The sequence below is a fragment of the Watersipora subatra genome, chromosome 3, assembly GCF_963576615.1.
Source record: "Watersipora subatra chromosome 3, tzWatSuba1.1, whole genome shotgun sequence".
NCBI lineage: Eukaryota > Metazoa > Bryozoa > Gymnolaemata > Cheilostomatida > Watersiporidae > Watersipora > Watersipora subatra.
Genome location: NC_088710.1, coordinates 52,542,422 through 52,557,827, shown reverse-complemented (window position 1 = coordinate 52,557,827; position 15,406 = coordinate 52,542,422). Strand labels below are relative to the sequence as shown.

The window sequence follows — 15,406 nt, the reverse complement described above, 5'->3', positions numbered from 1 at the left end:
GCACCTTCAAGTATAGTAGCTGCAGAACTCATTGTATGTTGCACCTTCAAGTATAGTAGCTGCAGAACTCATTGTATGTTGCACCTTCAAGTATAGTAGCTGCAGAACTCATTGTATATTGCACCTTCAAGTATAGTAGCTGCAGAACTCATTGTATGTTGCACCTTCAAGTATAGTAGCTGCAGAACTCATTGTATGTTGCACCTTCAAGTATAGTAGCTGCAGAACTCATTGTATGTTGCACCTTCAAGTATAGTAGCTGCAGAACTCATTGTATATTGCACCTTCAAGTATAGTAGCTGCAGAACTCATTGTATGTTGCACCTTCAAGTATAGTAGCTGCAGAACTCATTGTATGTTGCACCTTCAAGTATAGTAGCTGCAGAACTCATTGTATGTTGCACCTTCAAGTATAGTAGCTGCAGAACTCATTGTATATTGCACCTTCAAGTATAGTAGCTGCAGAACTCATTGTATGTTGCACCTTCAAGTATAGTAGCTGCAGAACTCATTGTATATTGCACCTTCAAGTATAGTAGCTGCAGAACTCATTGTATATTTCGAAAAATAAGAATAACTACAAACAAAATAGTTTTGAGTCATTTAATGACTTGTGTCATTTATCGCAGTATTATTTCATGTAGTTACTGAGTTGGTAATAATAAACCACGGTCTTGCAGTTTGTGGGCCGGTGTAAGAAGAAAAAAGCCAACATTCAGCGTGCTGAAAGTTATGCTAAACGGAAGTTACTACAGCCAGTACTTGCTCACTGGTATTCAGTGACAGCGGAGATGAGAAAGAAAAGAGGAACTGCAGAAGTTAGGCATCATTTATACGCTACGGAGCTTCTCAGGTTACCATGATATTTGACTTTTCAATGCAAACACTTGGTTCTGACATACTAGTTGTTCAGCAGTAGTACATACGTGGTGTGCACCATGAGGAGTGGATAGGCATACCTCTATCACACCAATAATGTGAACAATCATTTGCTTGTGTGCTTTGATGGAAAAAGTCTCCATTTTAATTAAGTTATAGAGTTGTTAAATAAGTCGCAGAAGTAAAATATATAAGTATTACGTATAAGTACACTATTAAGTATTAAAATATAAGTATGAGGTATAAGTAAGAGTATAAGATTCACTCGACTCTTCAACATAGTTGTATTATCAGGGTAACTATGGACCAGTGGAGGCTAAATGCCAGATCATTGGCAAGAAGGAGAAAAAAGGTTGAAGACTTTAGACATGGTCTGGCCTGTAAACTCATGTCTCAGGTAAGCTGATAATTCTGTTGTCTTGTATTACACTAGTAAAATTCATGACTTGTCCACCGAACTCTTGAATCAAATGATCTTTAGAATATTGATTCATAAAAGCATTTATTTAAAGGAATTGTGACATTAGAGTTTTGTAGTCTTTATACTGAATTAAGTTTTAATAATTTGAGTTTTGCTAAAACCACTTTTAGATTTGCCTCTCCTTGTCAGCTCTTTTGGCAGTTCATTCAGCAATTCGTTTTTACTGCCACCTGCTCAATACTTCGCATAAGTGTATTAAAAACGTTCATATTTCTAGCTCAGGTCATAATACGAGATTTAGCATGATTTTTCTGTACTATATTAAGTTGATTAAAACTTAATTCAAGTTAAGATTAGCCATAATGACACAATATTGCTTGCATTGATAGATAGTGGCATATGTTGTGCATTAAATGTGTACCAGTATGTACTCAGATAACGATGGGTGGCATCCAGTATGTACTCAGATAACGAGGGGTGGCATCCAGTATGTACTCAGATAACGAGGGGTGGCATCCAGTATGTACTCGAATAACGAGGGGTGGCATCCAGTATGTACTCAGATAACGAGGGGTGGCATCCAGTATGTACTCAGATAACGAGGGGTGGCATCTAGTATGTACTCAGATAACGATGGGTGGCATCCAGTATGTACTCAGATAACGAGGGGTGGCATCCAGTATGTACTCAGATAACGAGGGGTGGCATCCAGTATGTACTCGAATAACGAGGGGTGGCATCCAGTATGTACTCAGATAACGAGGGGTGGCATCCAGTATGTACTCAGATAACGAGGGGCGGCATCCAGTATGTACTCAGATAACGAGGGGTGGCATTCAGTATGTACTCGGATAAAGAGGGGTGGCATTCAGTATGTACTCTGATAACGAGGGGTGGCATCCAGTATGTATTCAAATAATGAGGGGTGGCATCCAGTATGTACTCGGATAATGAGGGTGGCATCCAGTATGTACTCGGATAACGAGGGGTGGCATCCATTATGTACTCTGATAATGAGGGGTGGCATCCAGTATGTACTCAGATAATGAGGGGTGGCATCCAGTATGTACTCGGATAATGAGGGTGGCATCCAGTATGTACTCGGATAACGAGGGGTGGCATCCAGTATGTACTCTGATAATGAGGGGTGGCATCCAGTATGTACTCGGATAAAGAGGGGTGGCATTCAGTATGTACTCTGATAATGAGGGGTGGCATCCAGTATGTACTCGGATAAAGAGGGGTGGCATTCAGTATGTACTCTGATAATGAGGGGTGGCATCCAGTATGTATTCAGATAATGAGGGGTGGCATCCAGTATGCACTCCAATAATGAGGGGTGGTATCCAGTATGTACTCGAATGATGAGGTTTGGCATCCAGTATGTACTCGAATAATGATGGGTGGCATCCAGTATGTACTTGGATAACGATGGGTGGCATTCAGTATGTACTCTGATAATGAGGGGTGGCATCCAGTATGTACTCGGATAAAGAGGGGTGGCATTCAGTATGTACTCTGATAATGAGGGGTGGCATCCAGTATGTACTCGGATAAAGAGGGGTGGCATTCAGTATGTACTCTGATAATGAGGGGTGGCATCCAGTATGTATTCAGATAATGAGGGGTGGCATGCAGTATGTACTCGCATAACGAGGGGTGGCATCCAGTATGTACTTGAATAATGAGGTTTGGCATCCAGTATGTACTCGAATAATGAGGGGTGGCATCCAGTATGTACTCAGATAACGAGGGGTGGCATCCAGTATGTACTCTGATAATGAGGGGTGGCATCCAGTATGTACTCGGATAACGATGGGTGGCATTCAGTATGTACTCTGATAATGAGGGGTGGCATCCAGTATGTACTCGGATAACGATGGGTGGCATTCAGTATGTACTCTGATAATGAGGGGTGGCATCCAGTATGTACTAGGATAATGAGGGTGGCATCCAGTATTTACTTAAATAACGAGGGGTGGCATCCAGTATGTACTCGTATAAAATGAGGGGTGGCATCCAGTATGTACTCAGATAATGAGGGGGAAATCAATGTGCATTTGTAACAACATTTGTTTCCATGATGAATATCAGGCTGTCTTAAACAAAGTTATACAAAATCTTCGAACATGGAAATCTGGTGGTAATGATGATGTGTCGCTCATAGCATGAAGTATTTTTAGTTAGCAGAATAAGTAGTCAGTGACCTAACTATAGCGATAATAATTTGGACGTGTTATTGACTCACCTAACTGCATGTGTGCAAACATGCCAAATGACTAACTTATTGTCTATTGTGATGATTTCCACATAATGTATCAACTTGGCTGAAGTTATGGTTCCTTTAAGTATATAGGGCTATCTCTATTTCTAGTTAGAATGAAAGAAAAGGTAATTCTTTGTTTAGTTTTCTTAACTCACGATGACAACTGTTTGTGATATACCCTAGGACACTTATATTTCGCTAGCATTTAGTTTCGTGAGTAGCATACAGAGTAAAATTTCACATTATAGTGATGTGAAAATAAATGCAGTGGAACAAACATAATTAGATTCCTCAGGTTCAGTTCACCGCAGGCCTGTATTCACTGGTTGCAAGTTGGGGCAGCTAATGTTAGGCGACTAGTTATGAACACCTGGGGGTGTTGAGGGGGGCGGTGTAAGCCCCCAACAGGTTTTTCTTATGTAGGGCATCAGCCGGGCCTCTTGTGTGAAGTTTTAAAAAATTTTATCGTAAAGTATCAACATTTTTCTATTTTTTGAGATTTGTTTTGTTTTAGGTGATGTGACTGACGAGACGTTTTTAAATTAAAATAGACAAAACTTGACCGCAGTTAAAACGCTCAGAAAAAAAGACATCTTTTTCTTTTGAGCGTTTTAACAAAGATCAATTTTGCCGATTTTATTTTAGGTTGTTTGGTAAAACTTGATATTTTGCAAACCTTTATAAAGGTCGTTAACAAGACTATTTAGGTACTGATGATGATAATAATGACGCCTAAGAACTACTAAAAGTTGATGTTTGTTTCTATGGTTTCAAATAAAGTGATATTCTACAGCGATAAAAACCGTCTCCATAGCTGTTGGGCAAATAACTTTTCGAATAAATGATGTTGAGGTCGAGTTACCTGAAGCAATTTATCATTGTGTGGGAACGGACCAAACAAATCTGTACGAGTTAACCTTGTGTTTGAGATGAAATGTTACATTTTATCCGAGGGCGAGTTATCAGAGTTTGACTGTACTTAGCCGCGGGAAGTTCCTAAAAAGTTGGGACGGCTCAGCCGGCCAGCCGCCCCAGGGAATACGGGCCTGGTTCACCGATAAGAAAAAAAATTTCAATTTGAGACTAATTTGTAATTGTGAACCGCAGGTAGAATGGTGTGGGCGAGGTCGATAATGCAATTTGATTGCTTGCTGCCATTTATTTCTTGGACTATCAATAAACAAAGCTATTTAATTTCGCGTTTTCGCTCGTTCGTTATGATAGTTTAGTTCCGCACATGAAATTTTCGCGAGAGGATGACTCCGCGAAAACGCGAAAGTTAGATGAGGCGAATACATAAGTGTCCTAGGGTACAACGAAACTTCGACTTTCGATCACTTTAGCTTGCATGTACAAATGTGATGTAGGTATTTGACTCTATATCTGAGGTAATTTCTATTATATGATGGTCAAAGTTTTTTGAAGTATACCGATGAATGTGAAGAGCAAAAATAAAAACAAGACATTAAAATATGAATAAAAATAGCGAAAAAATCAGTTTAATTATTTTAAACTTCACTTACTTTAAGTGAGAGCGAGTTACTCCGCTTATCTTCTCTATCAGCACCTTACGTTCCACACCGACTGTCTCCTGTATAGCAAAGACTGCTGTTCTTCCGGCTGTCTATAAATTCAAAAGTAAAAAAAACTTTTCTTACTGATTACTTTGTTATCAAACTATCTTTTTACGTCTCCCTTATATGGTGACTTTGTGTTGCTGTGTCTAGTTAGCTGCAGTATTTATTAAAGAGCTAACATGGCTTAAGTGCTGGGGAACAAATTAAACGAATTACAGTGTATTTTATTAGAGTATTTTAACTCCGACAAATATTTATGTGTAGAGGTTTCACTGTATTCGTGAGCTACTGCCTAAAGTTAGTAAGGAAAAGATTTAGCGAATGGGCTGCAAAGGTTGCTACTGTGGTTGGTGCATTGTGCTGGTGTTACAGGTGTTGGATCGGTGGAGAAAGTACACCATGGAAGTGATGAGACGGAGGGAAGATGAAGAGTTGCAAATAGAAAAGCTGCAAGATACAGTTAATCGCAGTGAGTGCTAATTTGGTTGACCAGATGCAATGTCTGGTTTAGCTATGTACAGTATAAATATTACAATAATGTAAAATTTAGCAATGTTTAGTATCGCTTGAATTTCCATTTTATCAAACTTGTCTAAGTGTTGCGCATGCTGGACAAATAAAAGATTTCATTTTTAACTGCACTAAAGCATGAAAACAATTAAAAAAGCATGAAAATCAGTCGACTATATCAGTCATGTGCACTATATGAATTATTGTGTAGTCAGTAGTTGTAAAATTTGTTGTGTAGAAGTTTGTAAAATTTTAATGTCACACATCCTGTAACCATAGAACAATCATGATCGAATATTAAGAATACTAATATGCTGACAGTCCCGTGTACCGTGAGAAATCTTCATGTGTAATAACTATGTGCAACAATATTCTTTAAAGTGGTCTTTGGTTGGGGATCTGAATAGCTGAGTTCAATTCCTGTGATGTACAATCTTTTTTCCTACTGCTCTTAGCGTGACTTCACGCAGATAGATGGACACGGCTATTATTATAGTAAAGATTTAGCCAACTTAATAGTATTTGATTATAATCTCTAAATCAGCCCCTAAACTAAAAGCTGATTTTCTCCAGATCATAGAATCATTCGTCCAACATGGCAATAAAATAAACTTTCCCGTCTTACCTAACCCACGGCATCTTTATGTGAACACTACAAGAAGAGTCCCAAACAATGCTTTTGATTGGCTCTTCAGTATTATTATTGGTAACAAATATAGATCGTTGTTTTTACATAACTTACGTTTCTGTATGCAGGATGTAGTGATCAAAAATATTTTTGTTGCTGTTTATCCAAATCTTAAAAATATTTTAATATTTTTTACATGCGTGTATGTTGGTTATTTATACAAACAGCTTGGCAGTAAATTGACAATAACTCTAAATCGGTTAAGTTACAAAGGGAAATGAAAAAGTCTACATTTGTTAAATATTTTTAGTCTGCCATTTTTTTAACACTCTATTTAACTGTAATAATTAAAATATTTACATATTTTTGTCACTCAGTAAAAATTGAAACTACCAAGAAAACCTTGTACTGATATTTTTGACAAATTATTGACTTTAATCTTAAATGTTAGCTTTGAACAAAATACACATAGACATACAAAAGTTACTCATGATGGTTTCAGCCTCGCGGTGCTCTATATTTAGCTAGAGAAGAATGATCATTTTTGTGAATAACAGAAATGTTTTCTCCTGAACCTTTCACCCTATATGTGCATTCATAGCTGTACAATTTTTCATAAATGCTCAATATCTTTGCATTCAGATATGTGTTTCGTCTTTTGTCAACGTTTTCAGTGGTAGCTTTAAACTTGTAGCGAATTCTTAGCTCTTGGTTTGATAGTCAGCACATTTATCTATATCTTTAATAGGAATAAGTACAAAGACCGAACTATGGAACTACTTATAAGAAATTCACTGTTAAAGTGTATGAAATGTACACATTTGTTGTTTTTTTCTTCATTGTAGGAGATTGTTTCTTATGAAGTCGCCAACTACTTGGCATGCTTTTATATGAAAAATATTTTCCTAAGATTGTCTGCATTAGTAATTTACTGCGCTTGATCAATGTTTCTTGTATTCACAATATCCTTTACTATTGATCAGTCTCAGGAGTTTAAGTTTTTCAGCATGGCATCAGCATGGCATCTCAAACATATGTTTACAGGGAGGTTGAGAACGATGTTTGGTCAGTGGAGACAGGCAAGAGATGATGCAGTGCTTTACAGACTCAAGCAAGAACAAGCCTGTGTGCATCACACTAGAAAACAGCGTTCTGCTATTTTTAGTTCATGGAGGGCTGCCGTTCAACTTAACAAACGCCAAAAGGTGATAAAAAAATAATCCTGCTATCAAAAATTTAAACTTGAAATGTAAATGATTTGGTAATGTCAATCCACCATGTCAGACAATAGTTCATTTTTATTGTACTCACTCATGCTGATCTTTTATGTATTTCTATTATTTTGTTCCCCTTCAGCTGCTCAACCAGCAAGCAGAGTTGGCCTGTCAGCATCGACTGCAGGTGAAATATTTGATGCAGTGGAGAAGCTATTTGGCTCTGGCTAAAATTGAGAAAAAGAAATCCATTCTTGCTCTATATCAGTGGAGTCTTGTGCTCCAGCGTAAGGTGAGTCTATCTCTTTCATGTATAACTACTGCTGTAACTATCTCTTTTATGTGTAACTACTGTTGTAACTATCTCTTTCATGTATAACTACTACTGTAAATATCTCTTTCATGTATAACTACTGCTGTAACTATCTCTTTTATGTGTAACTACTGCTGTAACTATCTCTTTCATGTGTAACTACTGCTGTAACTATCTCTTTTATGTGTAACTACTGCTGCAACTATCTCTTTTATGTATAACTACTGCTGTAACTATCTCTTTCATGTATAACTACTGCTGTAACTATCTCTTTTATGTATAACTACTGCTGTAACTATCTCTTTCATGTGTAACTACTGCTGTAACTATCTCTTTTATGTATAACTACTGCTGTAACTATCTCTTTCATGTATAACTACTGCTGTAACTATCTCTTTCATGTATAACTACTACTGTAACTATCTCTTTCATGTGTAACTACTGTTGTAACTATCTCTTTTATGTGTAACTATTGCTGTAACTAACTCTTTTATATGTAACTACTGCTGTAACTATATACTTCAAGGATAACCGTCATAAACAGCCTTTTAAATGTGAGCATTTGAAAGCATTCAAATAACTATTCTAAATGGTTAAATACATATTGTGGTCTTTGCAAGGCATATTCGCTGTCTATCATTGTCTTATAACCGGTTAGAAAAAAAATTATTCCACGTCTCTGTTGGTGATTTTGATGTCTTGCTCAACAACACTGGAATTGTATTTCTTATATGTATTGGGAGCATGTCATTATGTGAATCTCTGTGCAACTTTTTTCGGTTTTGCATTCAAGCCCGTAGAGATTAATTCCTCTTCAATAACCTTGTAATTTGACTTATGAGGGCATTTGCTTCTGGTATATGTGCTGATGCATGTGAACATGTTTTTCGTATTGAAATTGCTCAGATGTGGGTGTGTCTTCAGTTCAATTTAAAATGCATGACAAATAAAATAGCTCGCTATTTTATTTGTCATGCCTTTTAAATTGAAAACTAGATTTAAGAAACAAGCGTCGCTAAACCGCCTGGTCGTTTCTCAAAGGTTGTATGGGTGAAGGTCATTCATAGTAATTGTTTTGCCCACATGTTGTCGTGTCGATACAGCATTTCCAATACTATTAATAAGTTGAACAAGTAAAACAGTTTGAAATGCTGTCTTTAGATAAACTAACATAATGAACTATGTATTTTGATAGCAGATAATATTTTTACATGAACTGGCTCAAAATTTATAAAATATACCTTTTGCAATCCGGTTTTTGTTTTATTACTTATTACTAAGCTGATATCAGAAGTATCTATTAAGTTTAGCACAGCTCGCTTGGCTCTTTTTTACAGCACCTGCATTTATAGTGGTGTTCATATCTGATTTTCTAAACCTTGTGTGTAATAAAACAGCCTCAAATACAACAGAATAATTTTTTCAAATTCGATTATATCATACTATTATAGAACATCCAGGCTTTTAATACCTCTCCACCCCTTCCCCCTTATCTCTTCCTCTTCTCCTCCCCCCCCCCTCTCTTTCCCTCTGCCCTCCCTCTCTCTCCCCTTTCTTCCCCTCTCTTCTCCTCCTCCCTTCCCCCTCCCTTTCCCCCCTCCTTCCTTTCCCTCTCCCTTCCCTCCTCTCTTCCCCCCTCTCTCCTCCCTTTCTTCCCCCCTCTCTCCTCTCTCTCTTCCTTCCCTCTCTTCCCCCTCTTGCCCCTCTCTTCCCCCTCTTGCCCCTCTCTTCCCCCCTCTCTTCCCCCTCTCTCTTCCCCCTCTCTTCCCCTCTCTCTCTTCTCCCCCTCTTCCTTCCTCTCTTCCCCCCTCTTCCCCCCTCGCTTCCCCCCTCTCTTCCCCCCTCTCTTCCCCCTTTTCTCTTCTCCCCTCTCTCTTCCCCTCTCTCTTCCCCCTCTCTCTTCCCCCTCTCTTCCCTCCTCTTCCCCCCTCTTTCCCCCTCTTCCCCCCTTTCTCTTTGAGTTGTCAATGCTGTTGGCATAATTTAGACTTTTTTACTTGTTGAGCATATTGGTTAGTCATTGCCAGTACACTCCTTGTTGTAGTGCTTGATTAGCTGGTTCTATCACACGGCCAAAAGGAAACAGAAGAAGGCGCTTTACCAAGAGGCTATGGTTCAGTATAAACAGGGATTACTAAAAGATGGTTTCAGACAGTGGCTTGTAGTAGCTGACAGCACATCACTACTGCGACAGCGTATCGCTGCTGACAGTCATATGAAAGTACGTAGCTTAATGCTCTGAACATCTGCAAGCATTTGAACAATTGGCAGAATCATTACTTTAAAATTGGGCTTATGAACTTGAGACTAATGCAAATCTGTATAAATGACTATTGACCCTTGTATAGTAATACTGGCATGTGTCAAATGCCACGTTATTTGCACCAATATTGACCTCTACAGACCTATTTTCATTGCTGTACCAGTTCTTATTTCGGCAGATCTAACTTCGACAGACTATTTCTGACTATTAGAGACCAATTTTGAATCCTGCAGACCAATTTTTGCTTCTGAAGCCCAATTCTGACTTCTACAGACCAATTTTGTCTTCTACAGATCAATTCTGGTCATCTGGTGTAGCAAATCAATAGGTGTGTTTGCCTGTACAAATCTGTATGAACCTCCGTGGACCTCTAACAACAACATCTGAAAACTAATGCTTATAAATACTGATATAAACTTTTGAGTCCTTTTTTTGGAATCGGCTTGATTTTAGACTGCGCATGATTTATTGGTGACTGTAAAGAAATGCTTTGACCACTGGCGTGTCAAAACTTTGGATCGAAGAAAGCAATCTCCATCACTTAGGCATAAAGTGATACCCAGTACATCATATTCTGCACCCCTAACCTCTACATCTTGTGGCTATGAACAGCCAGTACCCCACACCAAGTCTCGGCCTCAACCTGCACAACTGGAGTCAATTGTTTCAGCCAATGGTTGCTCATTCGCTCCTCTTAGGTAACCTGCAGTTTATGCTTTCAGTACTGATTTTATTTTGTACCGGATAGTTTGAAAGAAATGAGCATTTCTGCTGTCAAGACTCATTTTACTGTCCAAGATTCTTTTCATCTTGTTTGTTTTTTTAACAAAGCTTATATTATTGTTGAGCCAAAAATACTTTCAGAGTTGAACCAAGCAATGCATTACAATTGAATGCAAATGTTAGTAACCTTTATTGTTAAGCTATAGTAGTGTGACCTTGACAGTAAGCATCTACTCTGTTTGCCACTGAAGTAGATTGTCTTGAATCATTCTCGGTCCTAATTAAAGTTTTGAATAAGAATATTGTAGAATAAAGAATATTGTTTGCTAGAAAATTCTTGACCAAATTTTGTGTTCAAACAGGTGTGAGCTTGTCATGATGATTCTGTTGATTGAGTTGAAGATATAAAGTGGCATGTGACAGTGATATAGATCACATCGCTATGGGCATCAAACTATTTAAATCACTATTAAACATACTAAATGTGTAATACGTTATAACAGTATTCACATCTGTGATTTTGTGAATCTGGACAATAAAGGTGGTGTGACATGTGAATTTTAAAAACTTAAAACAATAATGAAATTTCCATAATTTTTTTCTAAAACTAATTTTAGACTCGCCTCTGTTAGTTTGCTCTTTATGTAATGCTGTGCTCAAGAGCTGCTGTCTGCGAGTGTTTACTGCAAATTTCTGTTACGGCTTACTAGTTGTCCATACCTGTGAACAAGATATTGAAATCTTTTCTTAAAGCTCTTGTTTGATATATTAGTCAATCTAGTTTTTTTAAAGCTCAAGTTTTGTTGTTGTTAGCATGAACTATTACTAATTTTACATTTGTATTTGTAGAAAAAAAGGCATAGAGAAAAAAATTCGCAACAAGCCTAAACAACCTTCATATTTGATGGCATCTCTGGAAAGGGAAGGGCTTTGGAAGGTGTATGGGGAGGAAACTAGTGTTCAAGGTTTGTGTATAGCATCTAAAGGTGGCTGACATTTTCCATTTCGATTATTGTTATATTACATGTTATACATGTATATTTTTAAAAATTAATCTGTTTTAATTACAGACGATCTTCACTCAAAGCATATACAAGGCCAATCGCACAAGGAGCGACAACTCCTGCAAGCTCAAGGGACAACAAAAGTAAGGATTTATGCATGCATCAATGACTGGAACTAACATTTCTTTTGTTTAGTTGTATAAATATCACTTCAAAAATAGCCAAATTATCTGTGGGTCTGTATTTTAGCATGAGTTGGTCGTCACAGATTCCGTTAAACCTTCAGATCAGTCAGAGCAAGCGAATGAGGCTGCATGTGAGCCTGACAAGGCAGCATGCATACCAATTAGCGTGCACACTCCATCGAGAAAGCAACTTCTACTAAAGCCAAGTCACTTTACATCACCTGATAGACCTAAAAGTAGCGATATAAGTGCATCTGATGGTTTGAAGATGGTAGAGCTTATGCCTCCTACTGCTTTTCACCCTGGTGGTTGTGGGTTGGTTGAAGACCAAAAAGAGCGTTCTATTCCACTCGGTTGCAAGTCTTCATTCAGGTTTTGCTCTAAATATTTTGCTAGCAACTTAGTTGTATTAATCGGTAAATGCATACTATAACTTTAAATTGAGAGATTGAGCTCAGACTTCATTGAGTAAAGTAGAAATATCTTGGCTTTGTGTAAAGCTACTGAAAACTTGCGAATGATATTAGTTATTGTTTCATCTCTGCATCCAGTGCTGATGAAAAGCGGAGAATTGACTGCAGAAGTGAGGTAGAACTCATCAATGATACACTATTGCAATACAAGTCTGATCGGTGTAAGCTGAGAGCCATGACTGAGCAGCTAGCTATGTTACGGGAATGCATCGGATGTCTGGAAGAGGGGGAAAAAGAGGATATAGAACTAGAGATTGTACAGGTATTTTGTGACAATGTTAATTCTTCCGTGTCTGAAATTTCGGTGTTTTGTACAAGAGTTCCTTTCCTTTCTAGCTAACCGGCGAGTCTGCTTGTATGTTTATGGCAATCATGAGAATTCATCTTTTTTAGCAGAAAGGTTTAAAATACCATTCTACTCATAGAGTATTTACCTTTAAAGGTTGACTTGCAACAAAATTCACATTACAGTTATTTGGTATCAAAAGATTCACCATGTCTTACTCTGTTGTGTTGTAAGTGCCAAATATGTGGAAATGTGATTACAAGCTCTTAAAAGCTCAAAAACGAAAAGCCGCCGTAGATTGGAATCTCTTTATTTCGATGACATAGCCACGAAATTTGGTTATCGTCTTGTCACGTATGTTCTCACGTGAATTGAAAGACCAATAAAAAGCTCAATATAAAACTTATCGTAGCACTAGTTTATGACAAACACTTCGAATTTCACCGAAGACTCCGTATCAAATATAGATGCTCGCTACTCAACAGTTTTGTTTCGGCATTATTCAATCGTCAAGGCGTAATCTGATCACGTGACCCAATACTTTGCAAATAATTTTTGCAGCTCTTTTCGATTATCACAGGTGACCAACAGGCTCATCATGATTATCAGACAATGATATGTACTCCTTCGAGCTAAGGTTAAAAAGTTTAATGATTTTTTATGGTAAGTTATAAGATATCAGTGCTAAAAGTGACAGCATTACAATGACGATAAAACAGACGCGTAAGAACAATAGACATGGCTTTATTGAATGCGTGAAGTATATTTGTGAAAATATTTAGACGAATGAGGTTGCATGAAAGTGTAAACAGAAACCATCCTGTAACAATTACATCCCATTTGAGCCGTTTTGGAAAGCGAATCCAAACTACGGCGGTCTCGGGTGGCTGCGATTAACTGTTCGTTTTTTAGCTTTTAAGAGCTTGTAATCACATTCCCATATATTTTGCACCTACAACACAACAAAGTAAGACATGGTGAATCTTATGATACCAAATAACTGTAATGTGAATTTTGTTGCAAGTCAACCTTTAAGGTATCGACACCTAGGGGTAAATACCCTAGAGTATCTATCCCTAAGGTATCTACTCCTAGAGTATCTACCCCAAGTGTATAAACTATAAATACTTGAAAGTATTCATGAATCTGTGAGGATTCCATTATTTATATGTCAATGGTGCTAATTAATTTCAACAAGGTGCTGAAATTATTTAATTATAATATTTGTTGGAACAGTCAGTAAGTTCACTGAGCTAAGTTAAAATAAGGTATCATGAGTTGTCCGCTCTTTTTTTAACAGAATGATAAAGGCGTTTTAGTGGCATGCTTGCGATCCAATCACTGAGCCGTTACCCAAATTTTTTATTAAGCGCACTGCAAGAATCTCCTGTTTTTCTAATGGTTGCTTGATTGCATTTTAATTCATTTAAAAAACAATTTTTACAAGCTTTCCTTTTATCAATTACTTGTAATGCGAATTTGTCTATGATGAAATCTCTAATGTCCAATTTTCAGTAAGTTTGGAAACTAACAAAGTCACAATACTCCGAGCAATACCAATAATCATGATATTCTGACATTGTTAGAGGTATTAGAAAATAACCGACAATCAAAATAACACCCTCCTGGCTTATGTATGTTGATGTGTAACTACTCAAAGCACCTTTTATATTCATAGCTTTCCTCAGACATCAAGATCCTATCAGAAGAGTTAAAGCAGCGTAAAGTAGTTTGCCATTCTTTAGCCCTGAGGTTGGAAGAGCTATCAGCACTATTGTGACATCTTCATGGCTGTAGATCTATCATTTAGATAAAAATTTCTTATGTTGTTTTAGTCAGCGTGCCGAACATGCTAGTCTATGAGTGCCACCCTCTATTTCCCAGTTTGACAATCATTGCTGATCTGATTCGCTTAGGTAATTTTCATATTAGGAATATGAACAGAGTTCATTCTTTTTACATTTGTATCTTTTACTTTAAATATTCCTGTCAGCTTTCAGTGTGAATGTCATAAAAATCAGCATACATGATACAAAAGCTATTGTGATGTTCTACCTATTCACAGCTGTACCAAGATCTATCATTTTAGATCTCACTTTAACGTAAAATTGGCTGGTACATGGTGTTAAAAGTTAGCATGACAACCCCAAGTTTGTAGTTCAAAGGTCGCTAAAGGTGTGGTCACACGAGCACCGAACCGACGTAGGGTCGGTTCGGAGTTTGGTTCGGAGTTTGGTTCGGTTAGTGGCACATGTCACACGGCATCCGATGTCACTTCGCTTCCTAGATACCATACGTATGGAGACAGGACACCGTTTCATTAGTAGTTTTTATGTATTCGAGTTAAATATTTCTATTGTAAACAAAAAACTTTGAGGAACAATTATAAATTATAATTACACAGCAGATTTATCAGAAGATCATTCAGTTGCTCAAATAAATCACTCGATACAAAGATTTTGCCAACCCTTTCCATCAACATAATTATATTTTTTTATTAACATATGAATGTTTTTCTATGATGAATACATAACAAACAAAATCAGTCTTTGTCATAGCACTGTGGTTTTACATAAATAAATCAGTCAACGATACTTCATCAGGATGAATATGACACATTACTTATATTCTACACGAAAGAAAATCACAACCATTCTTTTACAT

The 15,406-nt window shown here is 37.4% G+C and overlaps 1 protein-coding gene across 1 annotated transcript in view; it reads left to right on the top strand.

The window, feature by feature from the left end:
* Window positions 1-14,701, top strand: part of LOC137390718 (protein SFI1 homolog) — a 39,510-nt gene extending 24,809 nt beyond the window's left edge. Inside the window, exons 18-29 of the mRNA XM_068077041.1 lie at window positions 681-853; window positions 1,174-1,276; window positions 5,516-5,612; window positions 7,326-7,486; window positions 7,638-7,787; window positions 9,853-10,029; window positions 10,525-10,769; window positions 11,644-11,753; window positions 12,007-12,020; window positions 12,054-12,355; window positions 12,535-12,718; window positions 14,421-14,701. Of these exons, the coding sequence (XP_067933142.1) occupies window positions 681-853; window positions 1,174-1,276; window positions 5,516-5,612; window positions 7,326-7,486; window positions 7,638-7,787; window positions 9,853-10,029; window positions 10,525-10,769; window positions 11,644-11,753; window positions 12,007-12,020; window positions 12,054-12,355; window positions 12,535-12,718; window positions 14,421-14,522 (1,818 nt within the window). The 3' untranslated portion in view covers window positions 14,523-14,701. The remainder of the gene's footprint in view (window positions 1-680; window positions 854-1,173; window positions 1,277-5,515; window positions 5,613-7,325; window positions 7,487-7,637; window positions 7,788-9,852; window positions 10,030-10,524; window positions 10,770-11,643; window positions 11,754-12,006; window positions 12,021-12,053; window positions 12,356-12,534; window positions 12,719-14,420) is intronic.
* The last annotated feature ends 705 nt before the right edge of the window (window positions 14,702-15,406 follow it).